Source organism: Monodelphis domestica, chromosome 4 (genome assembly GCF_027887165.1).
Source record: "Monodelphis domestica isolate mMonDom1 chromosome 4, mMonDom1.pri, whole genome shotgun sequence".
Taxonomy (NCBI): Eukaryota; Metazoa; Chordata; class Mammalia; order Didelphimorphia; family Didelphidae; genus Monodelphis; species Monodelphis domestica.
The window spans coordinates 352,197,357-352,213,091 of record NC_077230.1 but is presented as its reverse complement, the minus strand read 5'-3'; the positions used below and the strand labels follow the sequence as shown (position 1 = coordinate 352,213,091).

The 15,735-nt window shown below is 37.6% G+C and overlaps 1 protein-coding gene across 1 annotated transcript; it reads left to right on the top strand.

Annotated features, from left to right (window-relative positions):
* The first annotated feature begins 3,897 nt into the window (after positions 1–3,897).
* Positions 3,898–4,836, top strand: LOC100020167 (olfactory receptor 51A7-like). Its single transcript, XM_001372733.3, has one exon. The coding sequence runs from the start codon at positions 3,898–3,900 to the stop codon at positions 4,834–4,836; it is 939 nt and encodes a 312-aa protein (XP_001372770.3).
* The last annotated feature ends 10,899 nt before the right edge of the window (positions 4,837–15,735 follow it).

The window sequence follows — 15,735 nt, the reverse complement described above, 5'->3', positions numbered from 1 at the left end:
ATGTTTCTTCTTTAAAAAACAATTTCTAACCGAATGACCTTTTTGTGACAAAAGAAGCATTCCCTAGTTTCTCTCTGCACTGGTTTTTCCTTGTAACTAGGTTTCTTTTAAGTAGATGTTATATATGTCTTATCCATGTTTAGTCTCTTGATTTCTTCAATTTCCTTTTATTTAAGATTATGCTCTATCATTTCCAACTTTTCTTTTAGGTCCTGGACTTGTTTCCTTTGTTCTTAATTACTATCATGTAAGTAAGTTGCTGCCTCATGCAGTTCTATCAGGGTGACTGAATCATACTTAGGGAAATACTGTTTGAAAAAATGATTCAAATTAGGTGTGCAACCCCTTAGAAATTGTCTACAGACATGGCTTGAAGATTCTTCAGTATCAGTTTCTATTCCCAAAATTGAATCTTCCATCTCTGACAGACGGTCTATGTATGTGGCAGGATGTTCCCCTTTATTCTGCAAGATCTTAGCAAACCGAGCCCATGCATTTGATTTTGAACAGCATTGTTTTATGACCTGAAGCAAATCCTTCCTACATTTTCTTAGGTAAGACATGCTAGTAGGGTTAGCAAAGTCCATATCTACCCTTTGCTCCACAGTTGGCCAGCTAGTCAAATTACCATCAGATCTTGTCTTTTCCAAGAATTGTCTCTGTTCATGGGGGGTGAACAGTTCTGATAGCAGGAACTCGATGTCTTCAAAATCAGGATCAAAGATTTTGAAAGCTTGTTTCAACTCCTTTTGAGATTTGAAAGGATGTTCTACAAATTTAGGGAAACGTCTCTTTATGGATTCAAGTTCCTGTGGGATGAATTGTCTATGGGCTTTGAAGTATAGCATACCAGCATTACTGGATAATTTGGTGTCCTCTTTTAGTGGACAGATTTTTTCAGGTTCACAGGCTTGTTCTCATTGTCACCTTCATTTTCCTTAGGTACGCTATCTGTTTGTCCATTATCCTTGCTCATAACCTGATCTAGTCCTTTTTCCTTAATCAATTGCTCAAACATATCCTTAATCATGCTTTCCAGGTTGTTATCAATAGCCAATATAGTTTCTGCCTTCAGGGGAATCACAAATCTAAAGATCTTCTTTACTTGGATCAGAGTTTGAAGGAAAGCCATAAAGATCACATACACCTGAGCCAGGACCTGCCAGAGTATAAGGTCTGTTTGGAATGGTAACTGCAAAACAGACCTTATTAAGCTGCCTATATAATCAATAGATTCCATTATTATATGGGTCATTCTGCTGTACAATATGTGGTAGACCCAGAAACAAGCGAAGATAGCCACAATCACAGTTCCACAAATAACTTGTCTAAACATTGTTTTTTTCTTTCTTTACTATTCTGCCTATCTAAGGATTGTGGGGTTCAGTCAAGCTTCTAGGTGCCAATTGTATTATAAATAGGATACTGAAGGAAATATTTCTAGTTGTAATAACTAGATACCCTGGCTTGTGACTAGAGAGATACTAGGGGGAACCTCAGGGTGCCCAGTTATAATGGAGATAGAATACTTCTGAGAGATAGAGAGATGTTACTAGAGAGATATATTCTGGGGTTGCCTATTGATCACTACTGATGGCTAATAGATTAATATTTTTCCTACCCTCCTCCTCCCTCAATCCCTTCACCACCCTCTTCTGAAGCCTTTGGCTTCCTCCCTCCCCCCTGAGTGGACTCTGAGGTTTATGAGGAAACACTCTTTTCTCTTCCTTTCTCAAGTAAGGGGGTTTATTGGGAACAACAGGATGGAGGACTGAGGTAAGATGAGGTGAGAGGGATACGGTTGTCCCTAGTCTATAAGGAAGGTTAGAAGGATTTTTGGAAATGTCAGTCCTGTCACAACTGTTACACAAAGTCTGTCAGGGAAATGGAGGACAACCGTTTAATCTTCTTTCTTCTTCCAATTACACAAAGCCACCAACAATAGTTAATTTCTTTTCAGCCTAGCTCCAGAGGCCCCCCCCCCCCCTCCTTCAAGGGTCCTTCAACCTAGGACAGAAGAAGCCAGTCTCTCCCTTGGTCAGAAAGCAAGCCAGTCTCCCCCTTATTAAGAAACCAAAACAGTCTCTCCCCTTGGTCAGAAGCCAAGGCAGTCTCAGTTCATCTTCTGGCCAGGCTCCAACTGACTTTCCTGGGAACATTCTATTTGAAATGTTATTTCTTGATTGACATCTGAGGGCCTTTACTCTCTGTCTTGAATGCATGAAATTCTCTCTTCCTTCATGCCTCTTCCACACATGGTACAGGTGAGGCTTTTCTCCTACCACTCTCAGGGCCCCAGATGTAGAGTTCTGATGCTGGTATATACATTTCATCCAAGACAGAGCAGGAAGGAGGGATCTATGGAGAAATCTCAGCCCAGAATCCATGCAAACCATCCCAGAACCAACATTGCAAAAATTGTTCATTTCCATGTTGTGGAAAGTATAAGGGTCTTTATTAAGTCCCCAAAGTGAATGGCAGAGAGACAGTAGAGCAGCATAGGGTAAAAAACCTGGGTTTGAGAGTCCTTGAACAAGAAGCCATTATGCATGATGTACTCTTCCTATTCAGTCCAGAGCTAGAGAATTGTGTTCATTTTGGGGGTGGGGCGGGTAAGAAGGACAACACTTTAAAAAGACATTAATAAGCCAATGAACATTCTGAGAAAGTGAATGGAGATACTGAAGGGTGAGGAGTTTGTGATGTATAAGAAATGACTGAAGTGATATGTTTAGTCTGCAAAAGAGAAGACTCAGTGGGGAACATGATGGTGGCCTGTAAGTGTTTATAGGACTGCCATGTGGAAGACAAAATATACTTGAAAAATTTAGAACTAGAAGCAATGGGTGAAAGTGACAAAGAAAAAGATTTAGAATTAATAAAGGAAAAAAATGTCCTGGAGTCAGGAAGATCTGAATTCAAATCCAAATTGAACCTTTCATAAATATCTTGGGAAATTATTTAACTTCTGTCTGTCTCAGTTTTCTCATCTGTAAAATAAAGATAAGAAGAGCATCTATATACCAGGGTTGTTGTTAGGATCATATGAGAGTAAATTAATATATCTTTGAAAACTTTAAATCACTATAGAAATCATAGCAATTATTAAAATTAACAGAATTTGAGCTATACAAAAACAAAACAAAAAAATGTGATGCATTGGAAGATTGTTTCATTCTTAGGAGTCTAATCATCTCTAATCAATGCAGTCTTCTATGGAATTCTACTTTGGTGCATAGAATATGAAATGTTGGAATGAATGCATTTTAGAAATCATTTAAACTAATGTCTAACAAATTTAGTAATCATTTCCATAACAAAACTGATAGTTATATATTAATCTTCCATTTTAAGAATTCCATTGATAGAAAATATTCTCTCTGTCTCTGTCTCTGTCTCTGTCTCTGTCTATGTCTCTGTCTCTCTCTCTCTCTCTCTCTCTCTCTCTCTCTCTCTCTCTCTCTCTCTCTCTCTCTCTCTCTTCCCTGGTCATTTCTCTCTCCTTCCACACCTCTCTCTCCTTTCATTCCTTTCCACATTATTCACTCCCTCTCCCCACTTTCCCCCCCATCTCTGTCTTTATTATTACTTTGACATACTTTGGCTCCTCTCTCGGTAGACATCATTGGATTCCAGACTACATGATTCATCAACTTTCTCTTAGATCAAGAAATCTTTAACATTTTTGTGTCACAAACCCTTTTGGAAGTGTGGTGAAGTTTATGAAGATCAAAGTATAATGATTTAAATACAAAAATAAAATATATAAGATTATAAATAAAACCAGCAATATTGAAATAAAGTTATCAAAATATTTTTAAAAGCTCATTTGATTTAACATTCTCTTCCATTCATGTCATTTTAGATCTGGGAAGAGAAATTGCTTTCTTGCTCATTATGTCAGAGCTAAATACTTCGGAAATTAAAATTTTTTTCTTGATTGGGATTCCAGGATTAGAACATGTTCACATATGGATTTCTATCCCAATTTGCTTCATGTATTTGATTGCCATCCTAGGCAACTGTACCATCCTGCTTGTGATCAAGACAGAAGCCTCTCTCCATGAGCCCATGTACTATTTCCTCTCTATGCTAGCCATCTCTGACCTAGGACTCTCCCTCTCCTCCTTACCCACTATGTTGAGAATCTTCTTGTTCAATGCCCCAGGAATCACCCCTGATGCCTGCTTTGCCCAAGAGTTCTTTATCCATGGCTTCACTGTCATGGAATCCTCAGTGCTTCTGATCATGTCCTTTGATCGCTTCATAGCCATTCATAACCCCCTGAGATACAGCTCCATCTTAACGACTGCCAGAATTTCCAAAATGGGGCTGGTTATGGCTATCAGGAGCTTCCTTTTAGTGCTTCCATTTCCTTTAACACTAAAGAGGCTGCGCTATTGTCACAAAAACGTCCTGTCCCACTCCTATTGTTTCCATCACGATGTTATGAAGCTGGCATGCAGTGACAACAGAGTCAATGTTATCTATGGATTCTTTGCTGCCCTCTGTACCATGTTGGACCTGGTATGCATCGCCTTGTCCTATTTACTAATCCTAAAAACAGTTCTTGGACTTGCCTCTTTCTCAGAGAGACTTAAAGCCTTCAACACGTGTGTCTCTCACATCTGTGCAGTGCTCATCTTCTATGTGCCCATCATCACCCTAGCTGCTATGCATCGCTTTGCCAAGCACAAATCTCCACTCACAATGATCCTCATTGCTAACATCTTACTGTTGGTGCCACCCCTGATGAATCCCATTGTGTACTGTGTGAAGACCAGGCAGATCCGGGAGAAGATCCTTGGGAAATTGTTCACCATGTGTGGCAGATAAAGACTTGGCTGGGGTTTTCCTTATTTACATAAATAGTCACAAAATTCTGTTTATGTGTAGCACTGGGGAAATGCTGTTATCCTTGAAGGATGTAGGTGGGTTCCATGGAATCTGCTCTATTATCTTGCAATACCAATTTCTTTAAAGAAAGTCTAGTCTGTTGTTGTTGCACCACTAACTGGCCATTAAGGTGGATACCACCAATAAGCCTTCCATAATGACAAGGTGAAAGGAGGGAGTGTTGCTAGCCTTGAATTCATATTTCAAGGCAGTCATGTAGTCAGTTATATGGTTTTCTTCCCATATGATGTTGTCTTCTAGTTTTGGGTCCTCCTCTTTTTGTCCATTAAAATTATCTGTCAGTCTCCATTCAGGATCTTAGCTAGCTGAGGAGATTGAGACCCTGCCAAGAAAATGTCAAACAGGGACACAAAGAGTCACATATGACTGAAATGATGCCACAACAATAGTTCTTACTGAGATTTGGGAGTTAGGGTTTGTGTTCTGTTCTGAGAGGGGAGCTGGGCCTGAACTTGAGGGAAAGGGTGTGTGTGGTCTCCAAGTAAATGACCATCCTGAGTAAAAATGTATATATTGTTATTTCATTCTAATATCATGATTAAAGAGCTAGGTCCACTTATGTGTTTGGACTGATGTACATTGAAAAGTAGCAATGGATTGAAGAGGAGTTTAAGTGGGATGGAGGCTGGGTGGTATTTATTGAGTAACTCCACACAAAACACTGAGACTTAGAAGGCAAGGCTTTAGTGCTGGCTAGAGAATCACTGGGAATTACAGTGAGAAATGATAGCTAAAGGAGTAGCTAACTGGCTCAGTGAATAGAGTGCTAGGCTTGGAGTCAGGAAGATTTCTCTTCCTGAGTTTAAATCTGGATTTCAGACAAGTACCAACTGTGGGACCCTGTTTGCCTCAATTCCTCATCTGCAAAATTACCTGGAGAAAGAACTGGCAAACCACTCCAGTACTTTACCAAACAAAATCTCAAATGGTGTCAGAAAGAGTTGGGCACCACTGAAATGACTGAATGATAACCAATGATAGCTGTAAAGGGCCAGGCGATACTCTACAGCTATCCTTGCTAAGGACATGTCAGTCTATTCTTTTTTTTTTTAAATAATATTTTATTTGATCATTTCAAAGCATTATTCATTAAAGACAAAGATCATTTTCTTTTCCTCCCTCCCACCCCCCATAGCCAATGTGTGATTCCACTGGGTGTCACATGTGTTCTTGATTCGAACCCATTTCCATGTTGTCAATATTTGCATTAGAGTTTCATTTAGAGTCTCTCCTCTGTCATGTCCCCTCAACCGCTGTAGTCAGGCAGTTGCATTTCCTCGGTGTTTCCACTCCCATAGTTTATATTTGCTTATGAATAGTATTTTTTCTCCTAGATCCCTGCAGATTGTTCAGGGACATTACAACACCACCAATGGAGAAGTCCATTACATTCAATTATACCACAGTGTATTAGTCTCTGTACAATGTTCTGGTTCTGCTCCTCTTGCTCTGCATCACTTCCTGGAGGTTGTTCCAGTCTCTATGGAATTCCTCCACTTTATTATTCCTTTTTGCACAATAGTATTCCATCACCAACATATACCACACTTTGTTCAGCCATTCCCCAATTGATGGGCATCCCCTCGCTTTCCAGTTTTTGGCCACCACAAAGAGTGCAGCTATGAATATTTTTGTACAAGTCTTTTTGTCCATTATCTCTTTGGGTTACATACCCAGCAGTGCTATGGCTGGATCAAAGGGTAGACATTCTTTTGTCACCCTTTGGGCATAGTTCCAAATTGCCCTCATGAATGGTTGGATCAATTCACAACTCCACCAGCAATGAATTAATGTGCCTACTTTTCCACATCCCCTCCAGCATTCATTATTTTCTTTTGCTATCATGCTATCCAGTTTGCTTGGTGTGAGGTGATACCTCAGAGTTGTTTTGATTTGCATCTCTCTGATTATAAGAGATTTAAAACACTTCTTCATGTGCTTATTAATAGTTTTGATTTCTTTATCTGAGAACTGCCTATCCATGTCCCTTGCCCATTTATCAATTGGAGAATGGCTTGATTTTTTGTACAATTGATTTAGCTCTTTATAAATTTGAGTTATTAAACCTTTATCAGAGGTTTCTATGAAGATTTTTTCCCAATTTGCTGTTTCCCTTCTGATTTTAGTTACATTGGTTTTGTTTGTACCAAAGCTTTTTAATTTGATGTAGTCAAAATTATTTATTTTACATTTTGTGATTCTTTCTATGTCTTGCTTGGTTTTAAAGCCTTTCCCCTCCAAATGGTCTGACATGTATACTATTCTGTGTTTACCCAATTTACTTATGGTTTCCTGATGACTTATGTGGGTTTATTTTGTATCCTGCAACTTTGCTAAAGTTGTTGATTATTTCAACTAGCTTTTTGGTTGAATCTCTAGGATTCTTTAAGTAGACCATCATGTCATCCGCAAAGAGTGATAACTTGGTCTCCTCCTTGCCTATTTTGATGCCTTCAATTCCAATATCTTCTCTAATTGCTACTGCTAGTGTTTCTAGTACAATGTCAAATAGTAGAGGTGATAATGGGCATCCTTGTTTCACTCCTGATCTTATTGGGAATGCATCTAGTTTATCCCCATTGCAGATGATATTAGCTGTTGGTTTTAGATATATACTGTTTATTATTTTTAGGAATGACCCTTTTATTCCTATGCTTTCTAGTGTTTTTAATAGGAATGGGTGTTGTATTTTATCAAAGGCTTTTTCTGCATCTATTGAGATAATCATGTGGTTCTTGCTAGTTTGCTTGTTGATGTGGTCAATTATGTGGATGGTTTTCCTAATGTTGAGCCAGCCCTGCATCCCTGGTATGAATCCGACTTGATCATGATGAATGATCCTTCTGATCACTTGCTGGAGTCTTTTTGCTAGTATCCTATTTAAGATTTTTGCATCTATATTCATTAGGGAGATTGGCCTATAGTTTTCTTTCTCTGTTTTTGAACTGCCTGGTTTTGGAATCAGTACCATGTTTGTGTCGTAAAAGGAGTTTGGTAGAACTCCCTCTTTGCTTATTATGTCAAATAGTTTGTATAGTATTGGGATTAACTGTTCTCTGAATGTTTGATAGAATTCACAGGTGAATCCATCAGGCCCTGGGGATTTTTTCTTAGGAAGTTCGTTGATGGCTTGTTGGATTTCATTTTCTGATATGGGATTATTTAAGGATTCTATTTCCTCTTCTGTTAGTCTAGGCAGTTTGTATTTTTGTATATATTCATCCATTTCTCCTAAATTGGTGTATTTATTGCCATATAATTGGGCAAAGTAATTTCTAATGATTGCCTTAATTTCATCTTCATTGGAGGTGTTGTCCCCCTTTTCATCTTTAATGCTGTGAATTTGCTTTTCTTCCTTCCTTTTTTTAATTAGATTGACCAGTACTTTGTCTATTTTGTTTGTTTTTTCAAAGTACCAGCTTCTTGTCTTATTTATTAAATCAATAGTTCTATCACTTTCGATTTTATTAATTTCTCCCTTAATTTTTAGGATTTCTAATTTGGTTTTCTGCTGGGGGTTTTTAATTTGATGGCTTTCGAGTTTTTTCATTTGCATTTCCAATTGATTGATCTCTGCTCTCCCTTGTTTGTTAATATAAGCATTCAGGGATATGAATTTACCTCTGATTACCGCTTTGGCTGCATCCCAAAAGGTTTGAAAGGATGTTTCGCCGTTGTCATTTTCCTCGATGAAATTATTAATTGTTTCTATGATTTCTTCTTTAACTAAAAGGTTTTGGAGTATCATATTGTTTAATTTCCAATTGGTTTTAGATTTGGTTTTCCATGTACCATTACTAATCATTATTTTTATTGCCTTGTGATCTGAGAAGGCTGCATTCATTATTTCTGCTTTTTTGCATTTGTGTGCTATGTTTCTGTGACCTAATGTATGGTCAATTTTTGTGAATGTGCCATGTGGTGCTGAGAAGAAAGTGTATTCCTTTTTATCCCTATTTATTTTTCTCCATATGTCTATTAATTCTAATTTTTCTAAGATTTCATTCACTTTTTCACCTCTTTCTTATTTATTTTTTCGTTTGATTTATCTAAATTTGATAATGGTTGGTTTAAGTCTCCCACTAATATTGTTTTACTGTCTATTTCTTCCTTCAATTCTCCTAGTTTCTCCATTAGAAATTTGGGTGCTATATTATTTGGTGCATACATGTTAATTAGTGATATTTCCTCATTATTTAAAGTCCCTTTTAACAAAATATAATTACCTTCCCTATCCCTTTTGATCAGATCTATTTTTGCTTTGGCTTTATCAGATATCATGATTACCACTCCTGCCTTCTTTCTGTCAGTTGAGGCCCAGAAGGTCTTACTCCATCCTTTAATTCTGACCTTGTGGGTGTCAACCCGCCTCATATGTGTTTCTTGAAGACAACATATGGTAGGATTTTGGATTCTAATCCATTCTGCTATTCATCTATGTTTTATGGGTGAGTTCATCCCATTCACATTCAAAGTTATGACTGTCATTTGTGGACTCCCTGGCATTTTGATATCCTTCCTTGGTTCTAACCTTTTCTTCTTCGGCTCTACCTTTTAGTCCAGTGATTTACTTTAAATTGGTCCCCCTTGTCCCCTCCCTTGATATGTTTCCCTTTTTAGTCCCTCCCTTATTGTTCCCTCCAATTCCCCCCTCTCTTTCCCTCCCCTTTTGTTTTCCCTCTCCCCCTCCCCCCCCTGGTTTTTCCTTCTCCCTACCCTTGTTGGGTAAGATTAAAATTCAAGATCCCAATGGATCTGGATGTTTTTCCCTCTCAGAGTTGATTTCCCTGAGAGTAAGGTTTAAGTAAAAACTCTCTTCCTCTCCTTCTTACAGGAGTTTTCTTCCCCTCCCCTTTCCATGTGAATCTTTGTGTGAGAACGATTATTCTATTTGGTCTTTCTTTTCCCCCTATTTACACATTACATTTTCCCCACATTTTAGTATACATAGATTGATATAAATGTAGTCCTTCTAGAAGAGAGTTTGAGTAAAAGAAGAAGATAACATTTTTCTCATTTTCCCTTTCCTTCATATTTACCTTTTCAGGTATTCCATGCTCTTTAATTTTTGATAACAAACTTTCCACAGAGCTCTGGTCTTTTCATTGCAAAAAGTTGGAAATCTTCTATTTTGTTGAATGCTCATACTTTCCCTTAGAAGTATATAGTCAGTTTTGCTGGATAGCTGATTCTTGGTTGAAGACCCAGCTCTCTTGCCTTTCTGAAGATCATGTTCCATGCCTTACAATCATTTAGAGTAGAACTTGCAAGGTCTTGTGTGACCCTGATTGGCATTCCTTTATGTCTAAATTGTCTTTTTCTGGCTTCTTGTAGGATTTTTTCTTTTGTTTGAGAGTTTTGGAATTTGGCAATTACATTCCTGGGAGTTGACTTTTGGGGGTTTAGTGTAGAAGGTGTTCTGTGAGCTCTGTCAGTGACTGTATTGCCCCCTTGTTCTAGAATCTCTGGACAATTTTCTTTGATTATCTCTTGTATTACGATGTCGAGTTTGCTATTTTTATCTGACTTTTCTGGAAGTCCAATTATTCTTAAATTATCTCTTCTCCCTCTATTTTCCAAATCTGTCACTTTGTCTGTGAGATATTTTATGTTCTCTTCTAATTTCTTGCTCTTTTGGCTTTGCTTTATTAGTTCTTGATTTAAAGCCTGGTTTTCTTTTATAGTTTGGTCAAACTGGTTTTGTAGATGCGTGAATTTCTTTCGCATTATTTCCCACTTTTCCTCCCAGAAGGCTTCCCTCTTTTTGATCATTTCAGATTCAAATTCTTTATGGGTTTGTGGAGAGTTTCCATTTCCTTTGGAAGGTTTCGGAGCATTTGCTTATGTTTCCTCTTTTATCTCCTCTGTGTTTTGTATTATTTGCTCCATAAAATGTGTCCAAAGTCACCCCCTTCTTCTTGTTTTTTTTTTTTTGAATTTTGGGACTTTTGTGCTTCTGTGGGGTTTGCCATCTCTATCTGAGTGGGGGAGACTAGCTTTTCTTATCTCTGTCTGGTGTTCAGAGGTTTTAGCCCTAGGCAGATTGTCTGTTCTATGCAGTTGTTGTTCTGTCTTCCCGGGAAGCCAGGAGTTGCTGGTGTGTCCCTGTTACTGCCCTCCTCTCCTCGGCACCCTCCTGATGCTTCTCAGTTGCCTTACTTCCACACTCTAAGCCTAGCTTGGCTCTTGTTCCTATGCCTTAGCCAGCCAGTGCCTGCACTCTGCGGGGGGAGGGGCCCTGGCTTCCCCTAGCTCAGAGGGCTCCTAATGAGATTAGCTTTCCCTGGGTTGAATTTAGTATGCCTTGAGGCAGGGACTTTTTTCATGAGACTCCAATGGAAGGATCCAGCCAGGGGGTTACAAGCTCCCCCCTCTCTCTTTGTTTCCCTGCTGTCTGGGTGCCCCCTCAACTGGGTTAGGTTGTTTTCAGGATGTGGCCTTCAGAATATTCGGCTCCTGAGGCCCTTTTGCCAGCCCTGAGGGTTGCTTTTGTTTCAGAAGACCCTGCTCTCTGAGGGGGAGGGGCCATGGCTTCCCAGAGCTCCGAGGGCTCCTCCCAGGGGGTTACGAGCTCCCTGTCCCTCTCTGTTTCCCTGCTTTCTGGGTGCCCCCTTCGACTGGGTTAGGTTGTTTTCAGGATGTGGCCTTCAGAGTAGCAGGCCTTGGGGCTCTGAGGTTGCCTCTGCTGCCTTGGACTCAGACTTGGTGCTCTGGGTTGGGGGGGATGGGTCCTAGGACCTTCCTTCTGCCTACCCCTTAGGTCCGAGTGGTCTCGGGTTCTGGCTTTTCGGGGGGAGCGTACCTTTTGATCCAGGTCCAGGTCCAGGAGGAGGACTCCCGGGGTCTATGCTGTTGATCGTTTTGAATTTCGGTGCCCTAGGAGCATTCGGTTTGAGATCGGTAAGGAAGGGTTTCAGGAGATCTGAACTTTAGCTTTCTCTAAGCCGCCATCTTGACCGGAAGTCATGTCAGTCTATTCTTATCCTCAGATTCAAACAGATGAAGAGAAAACTTGTACAGCTTTTTTAGATTGCCTTTGACTCGAGGTTTTATTTCACGTTCAAATGCTCACAGAATCATATTTTCATAAAATTTGGCATTTATAAAGGAATCTGGAATGATCCACTTTAACCTATATCTGAAAAGAAGCCCTACTATGTAACACAATATTTTGCTTGTAAGCAAGAAAGGAAATAAACATTTACTAAGTGCTTAATTTGTACTAGGCACTCTGCTAAGCAATTTACAATAGTAGCTCATTTGATCCTCACAACAACACTGCAAGTTAAACTGCTATTATTTATGCTCATTTGATAAGTGAGAAAAATGAGTGGTTAAGTGATTTATCCAGGTTCACACTAGGCAAGTGTCTCAGATTTAGGCCTTCCTGACTCCAGGTCCAGCACTATATTCACTGGACAACCTATCTTTTGGAAGACTTCCAAGGAAGACCTAAAGACTTCCACTATCTCCGGATGCAAACCATTCTACTTTTTGATTTATTGAATTAAGAAGTTTTTCATGATAGCAAAACTAAATTTGTCTTTTGTCCACTTCCATCTATTGCTCCAAGTTCTGTCAATATGTCTCTTCCCTCTTCCACATCACAGTTCTTCAACCACTTGAACACAGTTGTGATTTTCTCTTCTCCAGAGCCTTTTTTTCTCCAGAATCAAAATGTTTAATGCCTTCAATTTATCTGCATATCACATGGATTGTAGGTCATTTGCTATCCTGGTTTCTGTCCTCTGGACATACACCAATTTATCAATGTCATTTTGTAAACATTAACATTATTTTTAGGTTTTTTTTTTTCCAAACCATAAAGCATTTTTAACACAGTGTAAGTCTATTGGAAAAAGTCATATTACATAGCTACATAAACATGTTATAATATACATTCAAATGTGCATATAATATGAATCTTTCTTTTATCAAGAGAAAAGGTAAAATAATTATTTTGCAGTAGATAACTCAGCCTAGAAACTTCTATTACTCTATTAATACATTCCTTAAAAAACAGAATTTATTTTTTGTTATAAATATGTGATAAATTATGATACTTTACTTATCCAAGGAAAACAAATTCTCACATTAACTTTGTAAAAAAATCTGTCTCATTCTTTTTTTTTACCTTATCCCTTCCACTTCTCCCCCTCCTCCAGAAGGCAGGTAATATAGGTTGTACATATATTATCATATAGTACATATTTCCCTGATCATCTTGCTGGGAAAGAAGAGACATGTTTACACTGGAGAAAAAATCATGGAGAAAATAAAGTGAAGAATATTATATTTCAATTTCCATTCAGATTCCATCTATTCCTTCTTTGGCAGTGAATATTCTTTTTCTATGTGAATCTCATGAAGTTATCCTAGATCCTCACCTTGTTGAGAATAATCAAAATAAATGTCCCTGACCACAGAAAAACTCAATCTAATAGATAAAATTACATTATACATCTGTATGTAAGCACATTCATTGATGTATATATGTATGTATATATGCACTTGATTATATAATACACACACACACACACACACACACACACATATATATACACAATACAGGGTGAATTAAAGAATATCCTAAATTGACAGAATTTAATGGAATTAAGGAAGAATTAATGCAGAAGATTACACAAAAGAAGATTATCAAAGTATACCAGAAAATAGATTGCTTTCTATCTCAGGAAGAGAGAGAATTTGAAACAACTTTTTAAATGTAGTTTAAAATTGTTTGTATATTTAACTGGAAAAAAATAAATATTATTATTATCATTATTATTACTATTATTATTTTAAATCATTACCTTTCATCATGGAATCAATACTGTGTATTGGTTCCAAGGCAGAAACATGGTAAAGGGTAGGTAATGGGGGTTAAGTGACTTGCCCAAGGTCACACAGCTAGGAAGTGTCTGAGGTCACATTTGAACCAAGGACCTCCCATCTCTGGACCTGACTCTCAATCCACTGATCTGCCTAGCTTCCCCCTAAATATTATTTTTAAAAGTTTATATATATATATGTATATATATATATATAATTACTGAATTCTATCTTTCATTTCTTCTTGTGCCAGCATTTACTCACATCTTTAACATACAACAGTTTTACAGGGAACATAAATACTGTACTCTTTTAAAGAATGATAGGATTACACATTCAAAGGTGGAAGGGACCTTAGAGGTCATCTATTCTGTCATTTCACAGAGAAACAGAAGTTCATTAAGATTAAATTACTTCTTTGGGGAAGCTACGTAGTGCAGCAGGAGAGTGCCAGGTCAAGAATTGGGAGGTCCTGTATTCAAATGTGAATTTAAACACTTTCATTCTATAGGTTTTATAGTGCATATAAATAGGCTGACACAACTAATTAACTAGCTAGAATGTTTGTGTCTGTCTGTATTTCTATAGATATATTTCTCCCCACTAGAGGGTATTCTAAGCACACATGATTAAACATCACAAATCTCTCAGTGCACAATGACACTGACCCAGTAAAATTTATGTAGATGTAGTAATATGACGTGGAAAATGATTCAACATTACTAAAAATAGGAAAATCTCTCATCTCTGGTCATCTCCCATTTTCATTTTGGGCTTTCCCTTATTCATAGGTTACAAATCTTAAGACTTAGACATTTCCTTCTTCATTTATATATTCATTCATTTATTCATTCAGTTATCCATTACTTTATTGTTTAATCTTTCTTCTTTATTTTTTCCTTCCTTCCTTCCTTCCTTCCTTCCTTCCTTCCTTCCTTCCTTCCTTCCTTCCTTCCTTCCTTCCTTCCTTCCTTCCTTCCTTCCTTCTTTCTTTCTTTCTTTCTTTCTTTCTTTCTTTCTTTCTTTCTTTCTTTCTTTCTTTCCTTTCTTTCTTTCTTTCTTTCTTTCTTTCTTTCTTTCTTTCTTTCTTTCTTTCTTTCTTTCTTTCTCTCTTTCTCTCTTTCTCTCTTTCTCTCTCTCTTTCTCTCTCTCTTTCTTTCTTTCTTTCTTTCTTTCTTTCTTTCTTTCTTTCTTTCTTTCTTTCTTTCTTTCTTTCTTTCTTTCTTTCTTTCTTTCTTTCTTTCTTTCTTTCTTTCTTTCTCTCTCTCTCTCTCTCTCTCTCTTTCTTTCTTCTCTCTCTCTCTCTTTCTTTCTTTCTTTCTATTCTTTCTTTTCTTTTCTTTCTTTCTTTCCTTTTCTTTCTTTTCTTCTCTTTCTTTCTTTCTTTCTTTCTTTCTTGTCAATGACTATGGGAGTAACTTAGAGTTAATTATATATAAAATATAGCATAGTAGAAAAAACCAAATGGTATGGAAGCTTTCAAATACAGGCTATGGTGAAACAACTTTACCTTCTGGACTACTGTGCCCCTAAAATTGCTCCTACTCTGTAGATGTGGAAAACAATAATAAGAGAAATCACAGGTTTGCTTTGGTTTTTGAGTTTTATAGAAGCTCTTCATGAATTAAAGAAATAAAAAGAAGTGATGGAATTCCCTTGCACTCCCAATATGGTAGCGCTATTCCTATGACTATTCCTATGATAAATGTCATTAAGATTCTGTTTGCTTGGGTGTCCATTCGACTGCTAGTATTCTCCCATAACTATCCCTATTTCTTTATTCCTTTATTTTCTACTTTCCATTTCATCCTTTTGTCTTCTCACTTTCATTACTAATTCTGAAACTATGTCAAATAAATAAAGGAAAAGGGAGATTTCTTGCTATCTACTCACATTTACTTGGAATATTTTAGCATTCCTCTTATCAATAAACCCAGCTTGTAGTTTTTGCAAATATACCATTTATCATTTAAAATTTTCCTTTTG